At 44.9% G+C, this 23,624-nt stretch overlaps 1 protein-coding gene across 3 annotated transcripts in view; it reads left to right on the forward strand.

Moving 5' to 3' along the window:
* Window positions 1-23,624, forward strand: part of ADAMTS2 (ADAM metallopeptidase with thrombospondin type 1 motif 2) — a 267,913-nt gene that overhangs the window by 225,368 nt on the left and 18,921 nt on the right. For 2 of the 3 annotated variants that reach the window (XM_053670905.1, XM_053670906.1), the window contains 3 exons: window positions 4,538-4,683; window positions 8,171-8,346; window positions 9,498-9,631. In XM_053670905.1, the coding sequence (XP_053526880.1) occupies window positions 4,538-4,683; window positions 8,171-8,346; window positions 9,498-9,631 (456 nt within the window). Of the gene's footprint in view, window positions 1-4,537; window positions 4,684-8,170; window positions 8,347-9,497; window positions 9,632-23,624 lie in introns of those variants that run through there. The other variant, XM_053670907.1, reaches the window with a different exon arrangement.

Below are 23,624 nucleotides of genomic sequence, written 5' to 3' on the forward strand. Positions count from 1 at the left end.
ATCCCTTCCCCTCTCTCTAAAAATTAATTAATTAATTAATTATTTTTTAAATAACTCATTCAATCTCTTTACTTGTTATAGGTCTAATCAGATTTTCTATATCTTTTTTTAAAGAAATTTCTAGGGTAGAGTGTTTTTTTAAGATTTTCTTTATTTATCTTTAGAGGGGAAGGGAAGGAGAGAAGGAGAGAAATATCAATGTATGGTTGCCTCTCGTGAGTCCCCTGCTGGGAACTGGCCTGCAATCCAGGCATGTGCCCTGACTGGAAATTGAACTGCGATCATGTGGTTCGCAGGCCCGCACTCAATCCACTGAGCTACACCAGCCAGGGCATATTTTCTATATCTTATTAAATTAATTTTGATAGTCAAGTTTCTCTAGAAATTTGTCTATTTTCAGCACCTTTTTTGAATGAACTTGAATTATTCCTAATGTTGCTTGCTTTCAGCCTCAATAATTTCTCTTAGTATTTCTTATATGACAGTTTTGTTAGCGATGAATTCTCTGTTTTTGTTTATCTGGGAATGTTTTACTTCACCTTCATTATTGAGAGGTAGTTTTTTGGGGTATAATTCCCAGCTGACACCAATACCTCTGATCTCCATTATTTCTGATTAAAAGTCAGCAGTTATTCCTTGTACACAGTGAGTCTTTTTTTTTTTTTTTTTTTGATGCTTTCAACAACTTTTCTTTGTCTTTCAACAATTTGACCAGAATGTTTCTGGATGTTGATCTCTGCATTTATCCTATGTGGAGTTTGTTAAATTTTTTGAATGTGTGGGTTAATGTTTTTCATCAAATTTTGGACGTTTTCAGCCATTATTTCATTGAATATTTTCTGCTCCTTTCTGTGTGTCTCTCCTTCTGGCACCTCTACTATGCACATCTTAGTGGACTTGACAGTCTCTCATGTTTCCCAGAGGTTCTGTTCTTTTTTCCTCTACTCCTCAGAGTGCATAATTTCTATTGATCTCTGTTCAGGTTCATGGGTTCTATATTCTGCCAGTTCAAATCTACTGTTGAGCCCTCTAGTAAGTTTATCATTCCAGTGTTTGCATTTTTCAATTGCATAAGTTCTGTTTAGTTCTTTTCATAATGTCTATCCTTTTGCTGATGTTCTCTATTTTGTGAAACATTGTTCTTATCTTCTCCTTTAGTTCTTTAGATGTGGTTTCCTTTTGTTCTGAAATCTTTTTCTGCTAAGTTTATCACCTGGGCTTCCTCAAAGGTTCTATCACCTGCATATTTTCCTGTGTTGGGTCACCCTTTCCTATTTTCATGTCTCAGAATTTTTTGTTGAAACTGGACATTTTAGATTATACATTGAAGAAATTCTGAGTGTTGATTCTCCTGAATCTTGTTGCACTGTTTTTTAGTTGTTTATTTGTGTAATGACTTAGTTTGACTGTTTAAATAAATTTTATTGTTGGGGGGCTCCACCCACAGAGATTCCCCAGCCGCCACGGATGAGAATAAGTCTGCCAAGACATGACCTGCTTGGGGAGGAAAGGTAGCCAGTCTCTCAGAGGAGAAGGGCATTTATAGCCTCTTTCAATGGACTTTTATTGAGTTTAGCTTACATAGGGATGCATATCAAAGAAAGGAGGTATAGTTTACAGATTTCTGGGATCATGGGTCCTTTTGAGTCAGGGTCTGGTAGACAGGATGATGCCAATTGGCTGTAAAACCTTGGGAAACAAATTTATTTTGTGCTTGGACCCATAATATTTAAATTGAGGGAATTCTTACCAAAGCAGATTTCACAGACTTTATACATTCTTTCTTAGGCATGATCACCCCCCACTGGGAACTGCCAGTTCTGGCACAGGGCTGCACCCCACTTTGGCATTGTTTCAGGCCTGAATCAGGCAGGGAAAGCAAGTCAGCCAAGAGATTAGGAGACTTTTTACAGATGTACTGAGGACTCAGGCTGTGATAAAGCTGAGGAGTGGGGGCCTTTTGTCCCTCCTCCACAATCCCCTAAGTCCTTCCCTGATGGCCCCTTTGTGACTGTGTCTATCTTAGGTTGTTTCTTCCTTGAGGAATCTTACCCATCATTGACTATCCAGCCATCCTCCAGGGGCCAAGCAGGGTGAAGTAAAGGGGGCACAGGCTGCGTCCCTGCCGGGAGGATAAGTTTTATCTCCTTAATGGCTTATGGTCCCAAGGTCTCCTGGCTGTGGGGCCTTTTCACCTGTGGGCAGGGTTACAGCTCCTGAAACCAAGCAGGACAGTTCCCAACATTTCATTAGCTCTGCGGTGTGCAGCTGCTAATTACTCCTCAGAGGTCACAGCCTTGGGTCTGTGAATAGTCATTCTGATCTCACAAGCCTTCCCCTTGACATCCCCACCAGGACAGTGGCATTAGCTAGTCTTTTTCTGTCTCCTCTGATCTTTTTTGCTTTAGCAAACAACACTCCAAACAACTGAGCCACACTAGCCAGGACTCCTCTGACCTTTTTATTAGCTTCTGGCTATTCTATCTTTATTGGTATCACACCCAATTATTAGCTTTCACTAGCTGCTAGCTGATTGCTGTATTGTTTTTGATAATGCCCTGGGATATGACTTGTCTACAGTACTATCCAATTAAATTCTGGACCCTTCACAGAGGCAAAGCGTTGCCAGTCTTTGAGGCTTGTTCAGAACCCAGGAGGGTTCTTAGCTCTCTTATTCATGGTTCTCTCTTTACAGTTCTAGTTGGTTTACCATTTTATTTGCTGCTATTAGTAACATTGAGCTACTGGCCTCCTCTTAGTTGTTTGCTACTAAGATCTACATTGTTTTTGACAATACGCTTAGGCATGAATTTCCTCATGATCTGCCCCAAGTAAAGTCAGTTCCCTCCAGGAGAACAATGGAGCTCTCTGTTCTGCCTCAGCCCCACCCCACCACAAAGACCACTAGCCCACTGGACCACTCACTGTACCTGAGCTAGTAATGGGGTAGTCCACTTCTCCCAGACACTCCTGGTCTACAAATCAGTCACTGGATAGGGATGGTAGCCCCTGGTCTTCCTAGCTTGTCCCTTTTGGCATGTGACCTTGCCCTACAAGGAAGCTGGGTAAGGGAATATGGGTGTCTAGTATCATTGCCCCACCAGACCTGGGATAGAACCTTAACCCTGAGTGCAGGGACTGGGACTGGGTAGGCAGAGGGAACCCCAGCTCCCATAGCCAAACCCTGACCTGGGATGGGCCTTCTGTGACCCAGAGTCAGGGGGCGAGGGAGATGCCAGTGGCCTGTCTTTTCCTAGGTGGCAGCACAGACCCAGCCTGGAAGCTGTGGGGAGGGGGACTCTGTCCTCCAGGCAGCTGAGCGCCATCTCACTGAGCTGGGGAAGAAAGAGACACTCATTGTTCTCACCAAGATTGAGTTGATCTTATAAATGTTTCTCCATGTATTATATTAACCTTAGGACAATTTCCAGATACTTTGAACAATTTTTTTAATATATCATTTTCACCATTTAAATGATTGTTTTACTGAGAGAGTTCACCAACATCCTTACAACTCCATGCTAGAAGTTTCCATCTGCTGCCTGTTTTACAAACAGTTTTATTGTGACACACATATCCTGTTCACATACTTGTTGTCTGGACCTACTACTTCCCTGCTTCTATGGCAGAGCTGGGCAGCGGCCACAGAGGTCACGTGGCCTGCAGAGTTTAAAACTGCCACTCACTGCCCGTTACCAAAGAAGTTTGCTGAGGAACAGCCAAGCTGCCTTTCTGTTCTCACTATGGAAACAATGCCACGGAGCTACCATCACACGAAGAGCCGATGTGTGAGCGTGCAGCCAGACTTGCAGAAAAACTTGTGCCGTTCAATCAACTGGAAAAAATCATTTTTCTCTGCTTTTGGTTGTTTATAGTTTAGTGTATTGGTCAGTTTTTAAATGTTTAATATTCTGTGATGTATTTTCTTAATTCTAATTCAATATTTCATTTTATACCTAACTCGGTGTTTTTAATTTTGCAATCTTCTTAAAATGGGCCCTGCACTGTATAAGCCTCCTCCCTGGGGAAGGAAATGGGGCAGGCAGAGTGATCGAACTCAAGTTATGGGATTGTGTTTCCCTGCTTGCCGGTGCTGCCCTTACTTTGTTCATGAGTTTTTACCATGTCGGCATACCACCCAACCTGCGTTTCCAAATTTTCTTTAAACTGGCTTTTTTGCTTACATGGGCAGATCTTGCATGTCTCTGGAACCCATGGCTCGATGAGTTGCTCGCATTTGTTTGATTGTCCCCTGTGTGGGCATGCTGATGGCTTCACCCTGGAGACACGGTATGGGCAGGCTCTGGCTAGGGACACAGTAGGCTGGACAAAGTGTCAAGGATGGGGAAGGCCAGGCAGTGACCAGTGGAGCTGGATGGGCTAGCACCTCACTCAGCCTCTCGAAGGGCTTGAAGCTTCTATGGGTACGTAGGCCCTCTCCTACCTGTGCCTCTAGGGCCAGGAGGTCTCCACGGGCACTGCAGGGTGAAGGCAGGGCAGGGCACATGGGTCAAGGGAACTGCCTTCTGTCTTTCAGCACTGCTTTAAAGGACACTGCATCTGGCTGACGCCTGACATCCTCAAACGGGACGGCAACTGGGGTTCCTGGAGTCCCTTCGGCTCCTGCTCACGTACCTGTGGCACAGGTGTTAAGTTCAGGACTCGACAGTGCGACAACCCACAGTAAGTTGGCCCCAGTGTTTCCCAGCTCTTGGGTGGCAGCTGCGGCTCTGAGGCCCCTGCCCAACCCACAAGGCCCCTGAGGCTGCACACCAGTCTTAGAGAGGTGCAGAGGCCCATAGCCCTGTCCCCCACTCACTATCCCTTGGGGGAAGCTGAGACTCAGAGAGGGGAGGCTCATGGCCTGGGTCACACAGCCACTGGGGACAGAGCTAGCTCTGAAAGCCTGGAAACCTGGTCTCCTGACCCACAGGCCTAGGGCCATTTTCCCCATCAGGCACCTCCTGTCAGCACGGGCTTACTCTGCCCTTCTCAGTCGAGGGCATCAACAACAGAAGGTGGGACACAGACCAGGAAGTAAGGCTAAGGCACAGGAGGGCTCTCTTGGGCTACAGGATGCCAGGAACCTGAGCAGGGGGCCGCTGTTCACAGTCAGGCAAGGGGCAGGTTCAGCAACAAGCTCCCTGAATGAAGATGCCCAGGGGACACACAGCCTGGGGAGGCTGCCCTCATGCCCACGTGACCCCCATCTCCAACCACACTCCCCCACCTGCCTCCCAGGCCTGGGGCCTGCTGTTTGGTCTTCCCTAGTCCTTCCGCATGCCTCTCATCCCTGTTCTTATCCCACCTAATAAGTGTCTTTCTGGTCCGTGCCCACTCCTTGACCCATAGCCACTTCCTCATTCACACCCAGGCCACTTTTTCTGCCAGCCCCAGAGCCTGGGCACCACCACGACAGTGCCCACAGAGAGGAAGGGTGTGGAGCCAGGGTGCCCTGGACTGGGCCCCTGCAGCCCATATGTCTCAGGACAGGTAACTTAGCATTCCCCCTCCCTGCCCCTGGCCTTGGCAGCCTGCCACGGAGTTTCTGCAGTTGCACACACAGCGAGGTGACAAAGGCCCAGTGTACAGGAGGACAGCCCCACCGATGGCCGCTCCCTGGTCTTCCCCTGCCCATCCGCAGCCACTCAGTTGCCATGAGATGCACGGCTTTTGTCTTTCTTCAGTCTGTCCAGATTTTTTAAAGATTTTGATTTACATGAAAATGTTAAAAACCTGGAATTTCACACGAAGAAAAGAGTTTTCTAAACTGGGCACCATAGCAATTCCGGGCCTGCGTACAGGCTAGTGGGCAACTCAGGTTGCTCCCACCAGCATTCTTTACTCACCTGCTACCCCCACCTGGTCCCCTTAGAGATTTGGGTTGGGACCCTAAGTTCTGATCTCCAGTCCTGGGCTCATCCTCCTCCTCTGGGCTCTGCCATGGCCTCATCAGAAATCACACTAGACTTTCTGTGCATGCACATTTTTCTGGGGGAGAAGGTCACTATTCATATCAACTTCTCAGAGGAGTCTGCGACCCCAGAAGTGAAGCCCCACAGGTCTCTGAGGCCTGTCCAGTCTGCCAGGCTACTGCATTTTTTCTGGCCAGGCCCTGAACTGGCCACCAGAGAGCCGGGGGGGCTCTGCAGTAACAGCTCTGGGGAGAGGGGTCAAGGCCACGTTGGCCGGGAAGGGATTGGTGTCCTGGGCTCTAACAGAGGGACAGCCCGCACCTCAGGGTCACCTGTACCAGGGGCCACTAGCCCAGCTCCTAATGGAGCCCTCTCCTCCCACTCTGATGGACTTCTGCTCAGGGCTCCAGGCTGCTGTCCTCACCAGGAGCAGAGGCAGCAAGGGTGCCCTAAGTGCCCTGCCCCCTGACTCCCCTCAAGCTTGCCTAGTACGCTTGCCTCACAATGAGACTGACCAAACAGAAAGTTAGAACCACAGCGGCCATAGGCTGCTGGGCAAGGACCATGGGATTCCTGTCCTATGGTGTGTGCCTGGCATGCAGCAAGTACAGAGTGAATAATAAGTCTTGGCCACCCATTCGCATGTGATGGAGTAACTCGAGCCCAGGGTGCCCAGTAAGGAGAGCCACTCCACCTGACTTCCCACCAGGAGGGTCCAGGCCCTCCTGCTGATGCTAGGCTCCCAGGCTCCAGCAGACTCACTCTGAGCCTGGCTCTGGGGCAGCTAATACAGCTTTGGAGGGGAGAGGCGGCACACATTCCGTCCCATCTCACCTGCACGCTGTAGGGATTTTACCCCTCTGGCTTGCCCAGCCTCTTCAGTGGCAACAAGGGGCAGGGACAGCAGTGACAGTAGCAAAGCTGTCAGTACAGCCTGGGAGCACATCTGTTCATAAAAGCCATCGATCCCAGAGAATGGCCAGGTCCTGCCCAGCTCCAGCACTCCTTGTCGGACAGCGTGCAGCGACTGTTGATTGACATCAGCCTCATCCACATCCATGGGAGACCCGTGGCTGCAGTGCATGGAGCATCCTGAGCTCACAGGCCCCACACAGCTTCTGTTGGCAGTGCAGGTGGCCCCCAGGCTGCCCTTACTCATTGTCGTCCTAGTGACTACTGCTGGACCTCACGCTGCCCAATTTAGTTTCTACTCCCAGGGCTAGTCCAAAGCTCTTCCGACGACACTGGAACCAGTGTGGAGACAGCACACAGCCCCTAGCTGGGCCCTGCTTGCAGGAGCTCCCACTGTATTCTCCACAGCCCACCCTCTCATGACTGCAATCCTGCAGCTCTTCACCTATTCCCCACCACCCCAGATTCTCCAACTCACTCTCTATTTTGGAGTCGGCATGGGTTTTGGCTCTGTCAGCATGCTCACGCCTGGGCTGATCAAGGCCTCCCACGACAGCAGGGCCTTCCTGCTTGCCACACAGGTGCTCACAGCTTCCCTGGGCTCCCCACACCTCCATCCAGGCCTGCCCTCTCTCCCCTGGGGACACCCTTATTGGTGTTGTCATTGGCCCGTGGTCCTACTGGTGACCCTCGCATCAATCTCAGAGTTGCCCTTTCTTTCTATCTCCCATCAACCATGGAGACCTCTGACTGACTCCCGGCCGAGCACAGTCCACGGCAGGGCTTCACAGAGGCAGCTTTTCTCCTCTGCCCTGAGCAGCACAAACCAGGGGCCTTGACTCTGCTGGGCTCCCCACATCTGGCAGATGACAGCACTGAAGCCCCATCCCCTCCTAGGGCCTGGCCCACCACACCCTCCAGTGTGGCAGATGCACCTGGTGACCCACAGCCAGTGCCTGTTCTGTGGGGTTGGAGCTCTGTGAACCGTTCTCAGTGAAGCCAGAGGATTACAGACATGGAGGTGGAGTGCCACCAGGTGCTCACAACAAGGAAGAACCTTTGTGGTGGATTCTAGTATTTCAGAACTGCTCTTTGAATTCTCACCCTGGTCAGGCACAGACAGAGGGGACCCCACAGGGCCCTGAGGAAGGATCACCGGCCTTCTGGGAGGCTCACGGGCTACCCTCGCTCTATGGATAGGACAGGGCAGAGCTGAGTTCCATCAGCCAGCAGAGCTGCCTAACACCTGAGACAAGGGATCCCCCAGATTCCACAAGTGGTGCCCCAAAGGCTGGCCTCTTCCTGATGATGTTGAGCTGCAAGGCCTCTGCCCTCTCCTTCAGCCCAGCCAACGGGGGCCGCTCCTGCTCAGGCCTCAGCTACGACTTCCAACTCTGCAACTCCCAGAGCTGCCCCGACAGCCTGGCCGACTTCCGTGAGCAGCAGTGCCAGCAGTGGGACCTGTACTTTGAGCATGGTGGCGCCCAGCACCACTGGCTACCCCATGAGCACCAAGACGGTGAGGCTGCATGCAGAGGGCAGAGTGAGGCTCAGGGATGGTCGGGTAGCTAGACTGGGGCTTGGACTTTCTTGTGCTGCAGAGCCTGTGGGAGCAAGGCTGCTGGTCACAGGGCCACCAGCAGAGCCCTGTGGGGGTAATTCACAGGTCCAGGCTGGGCCCACAGCATGACTTTTACTAGCTCCCCAGGTGATTTTAACACACAGTCCTCAGGTGACTCCTTCAAAGGGGGCCTTTGGAGCCACTGAGGCTGGAGCTGGGAGCTCAAGCAGGACTGCAGTCCTGGAGGAGCCAGAGCACTGGGCCTGGCCAGGGGTGCAGGCAGGAGAGCAGCGGCTTGGTGAGTCCTGGTCCTGCAACCTCCAGCTGGTGGAGGAGGCAACAGGTGTGCTATTAATCCCATGCAGGGATGGAGGTGGGGATGGTGCTAGGTGGACCCTGTCAAGGAATCAGGCTGCCTCCAGCCTTCTCATCTTTCATTCAAGACTCAGTGTCAGAAACTGTAATTTGAACTGCTTTACTCATGAAAAGGCATGTATTGCCTTCTAGGAACTGAAAAGTCTGGTAACTTTAGGCATGATAGTGTTTGCATTCCACTTGGGTCCCTGTAGCCATGATGGAATTTTAAACATACAGTCTTTGTTCCTTCCAGGCACTGGGCAGGGCCCATTGCCAGCATGGACCTCATTGCCCCATGGTCCCACTGTCCCCATCGTCCTGTGTGTGTGACACCAGCTGAATACCCTGCACAGGGAGGGGTGCAGCCTGGCAGGCAGGGTAGACAGCTGTCAATTAACAACCAGTGTTTTAGTGACCCAAACTGGATCGAGGGCATCTAGCCTTATTGGGGTTCAGAGAAGGCTGACTAAAGGGGTCTTCAGGTGAAGAGCTGCCAAACAGCCACTTGCCTCCCCCAGGGGTCAGCAGCCCAAGGGCTGCTCAGGAGGCAAAGCTCTTCCTAAGTCAGCCCCCAGGGTCAAGGCCCTGAGACAGAGACACAAAAGAAAGGGGCTGCAGTCCCCCGCCCTTTCCTTTTCCTGCCTCAGGGCAGGTGCGTTCGGGAGGGCGGTGAATCCTAAGAAGTGGATTTGGGCAGGGAGGTGAACGAGCAGCCCACCCTCCTCCCTGACACCCTGCTTCTTCCCTTCCAGCCAAGGAGAGGTGCCACCTCTACTGTGAGTCCAAGGAGACCGGGGAGGTTGTGTCCATGAAGCGAATGGTGCATGATGGGACACGCTGCTCCTACAAGGACGCCTTCAGCATCTGTGTTCGAGGAGACTGCAGGGTGAGTGTCCTGCCACTGGCCCTGGAGGCTCAGGGTCACAGTGTTGGGTCATGAGGGGGCAAGGAGGGACACCTGGGGCAGGGTATGGTCCCAGCCCAGGCTCACTCGCCCACCTCTGGCTGGGGGCTCTCAGCCCCTAGTGCACCTGGGAGCAGCATGGGGAGCTTGGGGCCCCTCCTGAAAGAGGCGAATTCACAGGTCCAGGCTGGGCCCACAGCATGACTTTTACTAGCTCCCCAGGTGATTTTAACCACGGTCCTCAGGTGAATCCTTCAAAGCACTGCCACATCCCTGCCCTCCGATGGGGCCGGACAGCATACTGTTGCCCATCATGGGTCTCCCTGGTTTGGCTCCTCATGGAAACACCTGCTGTATTTTCTGTTGTTATTATTATGTCTTTGGCTTCCATCTGAGGTTGACACAAGAAACCTCTGTGGGGTGACCTCAGCATGCAGCAGTAACAGGAGCACAGCTTCCTACAAACTGTGGGAAGCCCGTGCGGTTTGTGTGGGCAGGACTGAGGGCAGGTGTCATAAAAGCTGACTCTCTCAGGAGTTGCTGGCCAAGATCTGGCAGGACCAGGCACCTGGAGCAGGGGGTAGGACTGCAAGCCCAGGAGGTGGGGTGCAGGGCAGCCTGGACATGCTCAGAGCCACTCCCCACTCATGTAGGACCTGGAACCACAGGAAGCCTGCAGTGAAGGAGGTGCCTCCAGGACACGGGGGTAGTGCGGCCCGAGGCTGGCTCAGCCTGACCACTTCCGGGAGTCCGGGCCACCCAGACTGCTCAGGGAATGAAACCAAATATGCAGAAAGGAGGGCCACAGTGTTTCCTCTGTGCCCACGGGGCTTTGATTTATGGAGGCGACACTAAGTACCCAGAGAGGCCAAGGCTATTGAAAAAACTTATTACTCACAGTTCCCAAGAGAACAGCATGCCAGTCCTTGCAGGCCACACAAGGAAGCACAAGTCTGATTGGGATGCGGGAGGAACACGAGAAGTCCAGGCCAGAGCCATCATGGTGTTCTCATGGGAAAGGCAGGGCAGAGCAAGGCAGGGTAGGGGAGCCGGTCAAGACTGGCCAATTTGAAGAGCTCGAGCTGGCTTTAGGTCTAGGGCTGGTGTGTAGTGGCCTGCTATGCGGCCCTAGGATGATGTTGGGCAGGGGACATACTGTTCTCATGGGTGAGAAATAAAGGGGGTGGCTGGCGGTTGGAGACCTCACATCTGAAAGGCATGCTCCCAGGCTAGCCCTTTGCCATTTCTAAGAACTGGCTAGTCCTGGGACATCATAGACACAGAAAGTTTAAAAAAATAATGACTGGTGCTGGCAGTAAGCATGGGAAACCTTTAGTAGTAGAAGAAGCTTTAAATGGCAGCTGTGAGCAGGGTCGCAAACACAGCAGAGAAGTCAGCACTGGTTCACCGTCTCTGTGGGAGCAGCCAGCTTCACTCCCCATGTTGACAGAGAAAGAAGAGGTTAATTATTCCTGGATTAATGGTGATTGTGAAAGGCAATAGTAACAGGATAGTTTTCCATAATTAGAACAAACACACATTTACATGTGTATATGCTCACACTGCAAAAGTGAGAAAGCAGAGAAGACAGAAGATTGAAAACACAGAAACCGAGAGTAGAGTAAGATGAACCACAAGTCCTACCACTACAGTAAATGTGAAACTCTTCTTTTAAAAGGATCTAACACTGGATCAAAAAATAATATCCAAGTTGATGCTGTCAATTAGAAAATATCAAAACAAGGTGGGCGGGGCAGAGGAGAGTAATGGGGAAAGAATGGGGACAACTATAACTGAACAACAATAAAAATTTGTTTTAGAAGAAAATGTCAAAACACAATGACTCAGGAAGGTTAAAAGTGAAACAACATTAAAAGGCATTCAGGAGCCTGGAACACGGGTACACCCATAACATATGCACACTACAGAGAGTCAAAAGGGAATTGATTAAATGAGGCTCCTAACGTTGATTTGTCTTGGTAAAGTAATAACATGCTACCAACTCTGTCACCTAAAAACTGTGAGGAAAGGGGAGAGACTGAAGTAAGCCTGCATAGGTCCCGATCTCTTAACTCGTGGGAAGAGTTTCCCAGCCGATGGGAAGGGAGGAAAGCCCCGCCTCCTAACTCTGTACCCCTCCAGGTGCGAGGTGCCATGGTACCACCTTCACCTCTGGCAGCTCCTACCTTGGCCTGAGCTGTCAGCCACCCTGGTCACAGCAGCATGCAGAGCCACTTGGAGACACATGGCCATCTCCAATCTGAGCTGTCTTTGCCCCATTAACCCCTCTGGAATTTAAAGTGTGATTCAAACCATCAGGTGTGCTTCATTGGCCTCTTGGACTGGGTACCATTTCCCCCTAGTTCCTTTACAGATAGCTGGATAGTCAACAACAACTCCTGAACGTCTGTTGACGCCGGCAAGGACAGATAGATGTTCCTGAGCCAGGAGTGGGGCCTGGAAGGTCACACTGCCTGACACGAGCTGGCCAGCAGTGGCCCAGACAAAAATCTGCTGTCCCACACTCCTCTACGTGGCTAATTATTAAACATGCCCTGATTTCAGAAACAGTACAAGGTGAAAGAGAATGTGTCTTAGAATGGAGGAAAAGTGATTACAGACCATTTTAATATCTCTCAAGTTTGGACAGATCAAGTAGTTAATTGGCTTTCTTTGTTGGCTTTCTGTGACTCACAAAACAAAAGCTCAGGATAAACAAAAGCTGTCCTCAAAACAAAAGCTGTCCTCAAACTAGCATGCCACCTTAGTTTCTCTTTGTCTGGGTGTCCTTCTCATCTAGCCTGTTGCATTTCCAGTTACTGTCTTTGGTTGCTCACAGGCTGAAAGCCTGTTAGAAGGAACACAGGGTCTGTGGGGAGCACCTAAGAGCTGGTCCTCAGCAGAGGCATGCAGTCTCCTTGGTCTGGTTCCTGGCAAGTCCAAGGGACAGGGACAGGGCCCTCCTGACCACTTCCTTCTCTGGCTCCAGTGCATATCTATGCAGGCAAGTCACTTGCCTCTGCAGCTCTGAGTCTTTTCACTCCTGGTTATTCTGAAGGACACCTGAGGGTTGGCCCCCTCAGACAACAGGCTGGGTGAACCCTTTTCTCAGGGAAGTGAACCCCTGATGTCCTGCACCCAACTGCATTGTGGTTCTCCCCACACCAGCAAGCAATTCTCCAACACCAGCCTGTGTCCTACAACTCAACTCAGGTCTGGCACCATCTACCTGGAAATAGCATCAGAGCCCATGGTTAAGGGTTTATTCTTACAATACCACCCCTGCCCATTTGGCCTACAGTAGAGAGTTCACTTAACCACCTGTGCTTCTGACCAGCTGGCGATAGGTTGCAAATTCCCAGGAGCTGCTCCTTAGATTTGATTAATCTGCCAGAGTGCTTCACAGAAGTCAGATAAATATTTTATTTATTTGATCACTGTTTTATTAAGAAAGGGTCTAACTCAGAAACAGCCAGATGGAAAGGCATAGGGCCAGGTGTGTGGGAAGGGTTGAGGGGCTTCTCTGCTGTGTCCAGGTGCACCACTCTCCCCAGATCTCCAAGCCCCACCCTTTTAGGTTTTTTAGGGCGGTTTCATTACACAGGTATTGTTAACCTGAAAATAGAAGACCTTACAAAGTGAGAGGCAACAAGCATTTATTTGACATCAAAGGACAGCTCTTTGGGAATGCTTGATTTCAGGCAGAGGCCTGATGAGGAGACAGAGGCGAGGGATGTGTAGGAGACAGGGAAGAGGAATGACGGCATCAGCAAAAGGAAGACATTCCTGTCAGTGCAGATAACATAGCATAGTGATGTAATTCTAAACCATGTTTTCAGTCCAACAGCCATCAGTCCAGGAGCCCCAGTATCCGCTTTGTTATTCGGTTTGCAAACAGGTCTTTGGGGCACAACATAGTTTTAGGCCCTGTCCAAAGGTCATTCTGCCCTGTTTTAACTTTCTAAGGTTTGAGGCATAAGACATACGAGGCAGTCCTTGTCAGGTGGCAGCTCCAGCTTTATTTTAAGGGGGCTCCATTTTTTTCTCCCTTCTGATGAGGATCTTTCCTGAAGACATCACTAAATGAGTTATGGGAAAGTGGCACTGATCAGTTAATAAAAGCGTCACTAGTCCTCCATGGCCAGGAGGCTCATTTTCAGGACGCCATGCCATTGTCAGTCCCTAGTCACCAGGAAGGCCCATCCCCAAATGTCACACCCCATTTGGAAGGGGAAGTGGCTTTCCTTAGGAGCCTTAGGCCACAGTTGGGCAACAAGAGCTCCAGAATAGAGGAAGCCTTCGCCACCAGGTGAAGGTGTTTCTCTGAGGGTAAACACCTTCTAGAGGTTCTGGAAGTTTCTCATGCAGTTTCATAGGCCCTAATGACCACCTCAACACATTGAGCAGCCATTGTTGGAGTGGTATCTTTACAGCACTGAGCTGTGCAAAACAAGCCATGTTTTGTAACAGTGAAATTCTCTCTAATAACAAACAAAATGCTAGGCCAATTGGAAGACTACATCTGAAACTAGAGACCACCTGAGGGCAGCAAGGCATTCAAGAATGGTGATATGACATAAGAACCACCGTGATAGAACTGAACAACCTGAACACAAGAGTGTTTTAAATTTAAAAGAATGATAAATGCAAAGTCAGACTGGAAAGAAGTTAGCCACCATCAAAGAGGGGTAATAACATTGTCACAAATAGGTATGTTTTCCTCAGTTAATAAAATGCTTTGAAGGAAATAATTGAATAATACACCCAACTAGAAAATTGTAGTTTTCTAAGTCAGATTATTTTTTAGTTCAGGCCTTCTTGTCCCTCAAAAACTGGACATTTCAGGGTGAACACCAGATATTGGTTCTTTCAGTGGTTCCAGCTGGTGTTACTTAATTTCTGTCTTATTCCTCTTAGTGTGGAGAGCACATCAACTTGCTTTGGCTGAGGCTTGCATTTGGAAGGACCTTCAGAAAACCTAATACCAGAGTTTTCTGTATTGTCCACAATACTGTCTTCTCATGCAGAACCATTATTTCCATGACTACCTACCTGTTCACTTCTCTGACATTCAACACCATCCAAAACATCTTGTAGAGTCTGGTTGCTAAGTGAGCACCGTTTTGCTCCTCAGCACAAGGTGATACAGTCTACCTCCAGCTTCTGTCTTTGAAATATCTTCTCATCTCTCTGAGATTCATTTGTAGTCTCTAAACAAGTTGATGGTAGAAAGTAAACCTTGAATAGATTGTGTAAATTTAATTGGATTAGACATGGCAGGTGCTTCTCTGGGCCTCAGACTATAAAATATACTGCTTGATAGACTGTGTCTGTTCATCTTGTGAATTTTCCTTCCCCTATGACAAGCCTTCTTTGTCACTGGCCTATGTTCATTGTGATTTTGGAGAAGCTTATGGAAATAAACCTATCCAAATTTCATGGTGCCATGTAGCTGGTCCCAGTTTTGGTTTCTGGTATGACAGATGAGAGATCTCTGGCAGCAGCAGAGAAACACCAGGCCCACTCAGAGTACTTGGAGTGATTTTGGATGGGGTTGATTCATGTACCAGGTGTTTAAAACACCTGCTACCTGTGTTACTTTCTCTAACACGTAGCATACCTCAGTAAAAGATGCAGGCAAAAGCCTAAAACTAAGTTTTAGTCAGAGGGTCAAACAGTCACATTACGAATTATTTGAAGTCATTTTCTATTTAGTTGCAGATGTTATTTTTATAATCTTCTCTGCATCTGGAAACATTGTATAAATCATGGCCAGAATGGCAAATCATAGGACATTGAAATGTGTGTAACCTTTGTGTCCAGCAGAAAGGCCTCATATTTCCAGAAACTAGTTTTGGAGTAAAAGAATTTGAGTTGTTGGTGAGGAAGACCTGGTATAAACTTAAATATAACCCAATCCTGTCTTAAAGTGTGAACCTTCTATTATTTTCCAGTGAAACTGCCTGCCCTGTCCTGGTGCCCTTCACCTTCAAATTCACCATCACTGACCTATACAATACAGAGGGCATGAGGCCAGACTCTGTAGAAATTCCACTGCACAAAGTTAGTTGTCAAAACCTGGTGAGAACACATGATAAAAGCTCCCCATTTTTTTCAGCTTTCTCCCACATGTCATTGAATTTTTTTCTAAACTTTATGATGATGTGGATTGATAAGGAACAGTTTCACATCAAATCTGGAATTGCTACAAATAAGTGATGTGACATAAGGGTAGCAAACTTGCCTTTTGGATTATTTATCAATAATATCAAGAGTTACAAAGCTATGATCCTACAGTGTTATTTTTCTAGTTAAGTATGAAAAGAGTATTTTTATTTTAAAATATTGTGTTTTAAAAATGAATAAGAAAATACTGGCCTTAACTGCCATGGCCTATTCTGCCTCAATAGACATTGTTAGAACACTTCATTGAAAAACGGCACTTTAACACTTTTTCCTAATGCACATGGAATATTTTCAAAATAGATCACATACAAGAGGCCAAACAGGACTTAAAAAATTCAAAAATTTTGAAGTTATATCAATATTGTTTTCTGAACACAGTGGTAACTAAAATTCAAGTGTAGGTAAAATAAACAAACAACAAGAATTATGAGAAAATTATAAATCATGCTTCTGAACAACCAATACATCAAAGAGAAAAAGTTTTAATAACCAAAACATTCTTTGAGACAAATAAAAAGGAAAATAACCTTACTAAACCTGAGATGCATCATAAATGCATCATAAAAAACTTTATAGCTATATAGGCCTATCGCAGAGAAAAAAAAACAAAACACCAAAATGCCAGCAAAACAATTTAAATTTACCAGTAAGAAAAGTTAACAAAATAAAAAGAAAGAAGAAGAAAAAGACTAAAATTCAATGCAGAAATTAATGAAATTTAAAAAATAAGCCCTGGCTGGTGTAGCTCAGTGGACTGAGTGTGGGCTGTGTGAGAACCAAACAGTTGCCAGTTCAATTCCCAGTCAGGGCACATGCCTGGGTTGTAGGTCAGGTCTTTAGTAAGGGACACGCAAGAGGCAACCACACATTGATATTTTTGTCCCTTTCTCCTTCCCTTTCCCTTTCTCTAAAAGTAAATAAATAAAATATTTTAAATTAAAATTAAATAAATAAAAGATAGAAAAAACCAATAACTATGAAGGATGGTTATTTCAAACCATAAACACACTCACAAACCCTTAAGATTCATCAGGCCAAAAAAAGAACACAAGAGAGTTCTCTCTCTTATGAATAAAATCAAGAATTAAAAAGAAAAAACTATAACTATCACCAAAAAAAGAAAAGAATCATTAATGAATACTATGATCAGGAATAGGAAAAGAAAGCTCACTCTCACCACTATTATTCAACACAGTACGATATTTTTCTGGCCATAGCAATCAAATAAGAAAAATAATTTTAAAACAGCAAAAATATTGACAAAACTGCCATTTTTTGGAAGATGACATTATGTTATATATTCAGACCTTAAATAATCTTTAAAAATTAATATAATTATTTAAAGAATTCAGTAGCCTTGGCTGGTGTAGCTCAGTGGATTGAGTGCCAGTCTGTGAACCAAAGGATTGCTGGTTCAATTACCAGTCAAGGCACATGCCTGGGTTGCAAGCCAAGTCCCCCAGTAGGGGAGACTTGGCAAAGTGTGAGAGGCAAACCACACATTGATGCTTTCCTCCTTCTTTTTCTCCTTTCCTTCCCCTCCAAAAATAAAGAAATAAAGTCTTTAAAAAACATAATTCAGTAAAGTAGTAAAATAAAAATTAATATCTATACATCTGTCATGTTTGTATACAATAATAACAATAAGAAGAAATAAATGAAATATTATATTTACAATTTCATGAAAAATAATTAAGTATTTAGAAATTAATGTATGCAAAGAGGTAAAAAAAGTACTACCAAAATTATAAGATAATGAAAAATTGTAAGATATTGAAAAAATTTACATACAAGAAAAAATAAAAGAATAAATTGTGTGAAGTGATTGATAGGTTCAAATTGTTAAAATAACTGTACTTCCCAAGGCAATTTACAAGTTCAGTGAATCTCTCTCAACATGCAAATGTTACTTTTCTCAGGACTGGAATGAATCATTTTCAAATTTATATGCAACCAAAGAGACCCCAAGTGTTCAAAGCAATGTTGAGAAAAAGAATAAAATTGAAGGTGTTGCTTTCCATGGTCTCAAACTATGCTACAAAGTTCTAATAATCAAAACAGTAAAGTGTTTGCACAAAAATGGACACATAGAACAATGGATCAGAGTGAAAAACTCATGTTTTCATCCACTCATGTACTGATGGGCACTTGGGATGCTTCCAAATATTGGCCATTGTAAATAATATTACAGTAGACACAGGAGTGCATATACATTTTCTAGTTAGTGTTTGACATTTCTTCAGATAGATTTTCAGAAGTGGAATTGCTGGGTCACTAGGCAGTTTAATTTTTAATTTTTTGAAGAAACTACTTAGTGTTTTGTCTGGTTACTGCATTAATCTGTATTCTCAACAAGAGTACACGAGGATATGTACACAACTGAATATTCCTCAACCATAAAAATGAAGAAAATATAACTTTTGTAACAATGCTAATGGCCTTAGAATATATTGTACTAAGTAAAATAAGCAAGTCAGAGACAGAAAAATGCCACATGAATTCACTTATATTTATAACTAATGAACAAAACAAACGAAATACAAATAGAGTCATAGGTACTGAAGACAGACTGACAGATGTCAGAGGGGATGGGTTTGGAAAGCTATTTATAAACAGAGAGTAAAGTTAAGCAGAAAAGAATTTATGAACAATGACAAAAATACGGTGATCAAAGCAGAAAAGGAGGATGAGGCAAAGTAAAAAGGATAAAAATAATTGTTGATAAAAAAGACTTGACTCTGGATGATGAACACAATAATATATTCAGATAATGTATAATGAAATTGTACATTTGAAATCTATATAAAATTATTACTGAATGTCAATCATAAACATTCAATACTAAATAAGTAATTAGTTAATTAATTAAATACTAAAAAAAAAAGAATCATGATATCAAAGGGCTGTGAGTGGTCTGTGGGCACTGCATGTAATCATTTGATTTGTGGCCAAGTTTCATCTAGTTTTTTTCTCTATTTTACCATAGGTGTTTTATCCAAGTACAATAAGAGGTATTAACAACAGAGCAAACCACCATGCTTAACTAGGACACAGCCAAAAGGAATTCTACTTTTCTTAAGAAATCTTTTTAAAAAAATTTTAAATATTGTATTTATTTAATTTTAGAGAAAGGGGCAGGGAGGGAGAGGGAGTGGGAGAGAAACATCAATGTGTGGTTGCCTCTCACGTGGCCTCCACTGGGGACCTGGCCTGCAGCCCAGGCATGTGCCCTGACTGGGAATCAAACCAGCAACCCTTTGCTTCACAACCTGCACTCAATCCACTGAGCTACACCAACCAGGGCAGGAATTCTAATATTACTCATGCAAGGGAATTTAAAGATGTTTCTGGTTGGGTATTGCTATAGTAGTTGCTGCAATAGTTGCCCAAGGAAAAAGTGTTTTCCCAAATCTGGTGCCTTCCCTGGGACCAACACCACCAGGTGTGAAACATGCTAGACTGTGTGTGTGTGTGTGTGTGTATGTGTGTGTGTGTGTAACAAGCTGCATGTTTTGGCTTGTAAAGTAGGTGTGAAGATGATGCCCAATGTTATCTTCCCAGAGAGAAATCAAGGGGAAAAAATGATAACTGTTACTGTGAGTGCTTGATTTGCATATTATTTGTGAGAAAGGAAGGGACTAAAGTAAGGGCAAAAGGAAAATGAAGGTGCAGACTGTACGGGCCTGGCCAGAATCCCAAGCCAGCTGTCCCCAGCAGAGGTCATCCGCTTCATTTTCTTACATCTGGAAAATAAACATCAAAAACCACTAATATTTCATATGAAAGTCATAAAAATTATAATCGACCTTGTCAGTGCATTCATTCCCATATTATTAGTTCTTGCTGATCTTGATTTTCTTGTGAGCAGTTTTAGGGATCTAATTTTTTCTTAGAGTTCTGTAAATTTTTACCCAATCCAGTGTTGTTTTTAAAGGTATAAACTCTTTGAAGATGAAAACATTGGTAGAGTGTTATTTTTTGTCAAAGCATCAGAGTAAAACAGTAATTGTCTGAAAATGACAAAAGACATAAAAACAGCCCTGGTTAAAGATCTGATGAGGTCACATACGTATGTGTGAAGAACACAATTGATGTAGTTATACATTCTCATGTTGAACTGACTGTGTGTGTAAACCTTTCTCAAGACCCTTCCACAAACCTTCTGCAACATACCTACCCCTTTCCATTTTGATCCTACCCTGTCCCTTTAAACCATCATTTTCTTTTAGGGCAATTTTCTTTTTTATTTTTCTTTCTTAACCAGAAAAAGTACCTGTGTCTTTATATTCCTTCTTATCCAAAAAGCACAGTTGATTCTCTTTCCCTCACCAGAAGAGCATGTCCTTGCTCTGGACCTTTTTCTGCTTAAAGCACATGTCCTGCTTTCTATAGAGAGTCATTTGGCTCCCCCCTTATAATTTTTAGTAGTTTTATAAAACAAACAAAAAAGCACATTGCTCTTTTAGAAATTAATTTTGGCAAGGTAACTTACAAAGTAGTTTGTGTTTTTAAAAGGCCACTTTTTCTTTCTCGTCACTGTCTGTGGACAATCAATGTTTTGGTTAGTTCCTGAATGTTTATGGTTTAAAGATAGGTTAGGAGATATAACTTTACCAGGACATGTTAGAATTTTAAGAATTTTATATAATTTTTATAACATTTGTATTAATATCCACATGAAATGTTCAGCATCATCTATTTGGCCACCAAACGAGACTAACTGGTTTAACATTCTCCTTTTGTAAAGAGAGAAACATATCTCTGAGTTGCTCAGGGCCCTTCAAAACATCCCCAAATTATCCTTAGGTCAGTAAGACTTCATTTAGAATCTGGTCTTGGAAATCCTGTCAAACATATCAACAGTTTAAAAACATCTATTCACTGTTGGTGGGATTGCAGACTGGTACAACCATTATGGAAAACACTATGGAATTTTCTCAGAAAAATAAAAATCGACCTGCCTTTTGACCCAGCAATTCCACTGCTAGGATTATATCCTAAGAACCCTAAAACATCAATTTCAAAGAACCTATGCACCACAATGTTCACAGCAGCACAATTTACAATAGCCAAGAGTTGGAAGCAACCTAGGTGCCTGTCAGTAAATGAATGGATCAAAAAATTGTGGTACATACACACAATGGGATTCTGTGCAGCAGAGAGAAAGAAGGAGCTACTACCCTTTGCAGCAACATGGATGGAACTGGAAAGCATTATGCTGAGTGAAATAGGCCAGGGGTTGAAAGACAAATACCATATGATCTCACCTTTAACAGGAAGCTAAACAACAAAACAAACAAGCAAGTAGAATAAAAACAAAGACACTGAAATAGAGAACAAGGGGACAGTGACCAGAGGGGAGAGGGAAGGGAATTTAAGGGGAAAAGGGGGAGGGATTTGGAGGAACAAGTATGAAGGACACAGGGATGAGGACTGGGGGGGGGGGGGAAATGGGAGGGAGGGGGGGAGCATGGGGCAGGGGGGACTGGGATGGGAGAAATAGACAAAAAACTGTACTTGAAAATAACTAAATAAAATTTTTTTAAAAACATCTGTTCGAATGGAAGCATAGGTGACTGGGGAACAATATCGAAGTCACTAATTTAACCCTGGCAACAAAAGCCCCACGGGCAAATACAGAAAGTTGAGCAGCTGCAAGCAAAATCTAGCTCTGTTAATATTAGGAAGTCTCAATTTACTTAAGCCATTAAAGGCCTGACGGTACAGAGTCCGTGAGATCGTGTAAGTGAAATATAAAATCTGTTTCCTTTTGTAATTTTTTACTAAGAGTGATAGTAAAAAAAGAGAAAAGGAATAGGAAGAGGAATAGAAGAGGAAGATTTTGTTCTTCTAGGAAAGAAATAACATTAAGTTTTAGCTTTGCACAAGCATACCAATCAATGATTTGAAAGCTTAGTTAATTCTTTAAAACCTTTATAAAAACAACTTTAGCCAGCTTAACTGTAAGAGTTAAAATTCTTTCTTTCCTTTTCCCATTCTGAAATAACCAGGACAAAATTATTTTCATTTCCCTTAATGAGAATATATCTCCATACCTTATACCACTTCTTATTGAAAGTACATATTTATTTCTTCCACATTATTTAGAATCTTTAACCCTTAGAACCCTTAATTTTAGTGACAACCAAAAGTAAGCAATTAGCATTTAGTAGATTGGCAAATTCATAAATATATTTTATAACCTCTAGAAATGTGGGTTCTTTCACTGACCAATGTATTTTACAATTTTTAGCAACATGTTTCCTTAACCTAACATAAAACATTTTTATTAACTAACCCAAATATCTTTGTTTTTCTGTACTAAGAAGCCCAAAGCATGTAAACTTAGAGTTACTTAGCAATTACTGTTTCGGCATTTTATCTTATTTGGAAATGATCTAGTATTTAATCGTTTTTATCTTTTTTTCTATTTTACAGAACTTTTGCAAGTTGTTTTATTTACCGTGCCATTTTTTAAAAGGTCACTAAACTAAAGTTAACTGGACAATAAACTGGGCAGAAATCACTTGACAAAAAGAGAGAAAGCCCAAAATGCCACCTGCTATAGAGACCTACAACTCAGTGTTGTTCTGAGCAAAGAGAAAAGAAACTTGATCAGACTGGGACAGACTCAGCCATAGGGTTGGAATCTGTGCCCAGACTGCACATGCAATGAGGACAGTGTCCTGCCAACACAATGCACTTACTCTGAATTTGTCTGCTGTTTGTCTGATATTAACAGTTGTCCTAATACCTGCTTTCTTGTTAGCTTTGCAAATAGGTCTTTGGGGCAAACTGTGCTTAGGCTCCTCCAAAGGTTATTCTGCCATTTTAATGTCCCAAAGGTTGGAGGCATAAGATGTACAAGGCCATTCCTGTGGAGTGGCAGCTCCAGCTCCACTTTAAAGTGGCTCTACTTATTCTATTTTTACAGCAAGGCTGATTAAATCATCGGCCCTCAGTGATCGGTTCAACCTCCAGCCCCTCCTGGAGGCCAGGGGGTGGGACTGAAATTGCCAACTCCCCATCCTGTGGTGGGTTCTCTTGGCAACCAGCCCCCATCCTTAGGAGATGCCAAAAGTCACCTCGTTAGCATAACATAAGACACCTGTGCAGTTCTTCACACAGGAAATTCCTAGCATATTAGGAGCTCTGTGCCAGAAATAGATGAATTCCTAATACGTATTTATTATAAATCACAGTATCACCACCGTCCTGACCTGAAAGGCGGTTTCCCCCACTCTTCCTCCTCTCCATTGTCCCCTCAGCATCCCCTGCATCTTTCACTGAGGCCAGGCTCGGGCCAGGCAGCATATGACTCTACAGGGCCACCTCCTCTCACCCTGCGGTGTCACTGACAGGGACAGGGTGGGCTGCTGTGACTCCATGCTGCACACATGAACAAACAGCTTCTCTAAGACTGCATGGTCCGGAAGTGGCAGGTTTAATGCTTTCAGCTTAGACTTCTATGTCTTAAAAGACCAATTTTACCCCCCAGTTTATCATGCTCCCCCCTTGTTTTGATAGTTTTTTCATCAGAAATCATTAAAATAAAAATGAACCTGTTCATTTTATTATTTTTCACCCTGCTCCCAAGAATAATTCAAAAGGTTTGCAAATCAATAAAACCAAACTTTGTTACCTCCTCTCCACACCTTCAAAAATGATGCGTGGACCACTGATCTGTAGCCCCTGCCTCCAAAGTGTTGGTGGTGGCAAAGACAACACCAAGTGTTAGACCGGTGGGGTCAGACCAGACCTTGTCTTAGCAACCTCGGTACTTGAGCTC

Source organism: Artibeus jamaicensis, unplaced genomic scaffold, assembly GCF_021234435.1.
Source record: "Artibeus jamaicensis isolate MK-2021 breed Jamaican fruit bat unplaced genomic scaffold, CSHL_Jam_final contig_648, whole genome shotgun sequence".
NCBI lineage: Eukaryota > Metazoa > Chordata > Mammalia > Chiroptera > Phyllostomidae > Artibeus > Artibeus jamaicensis.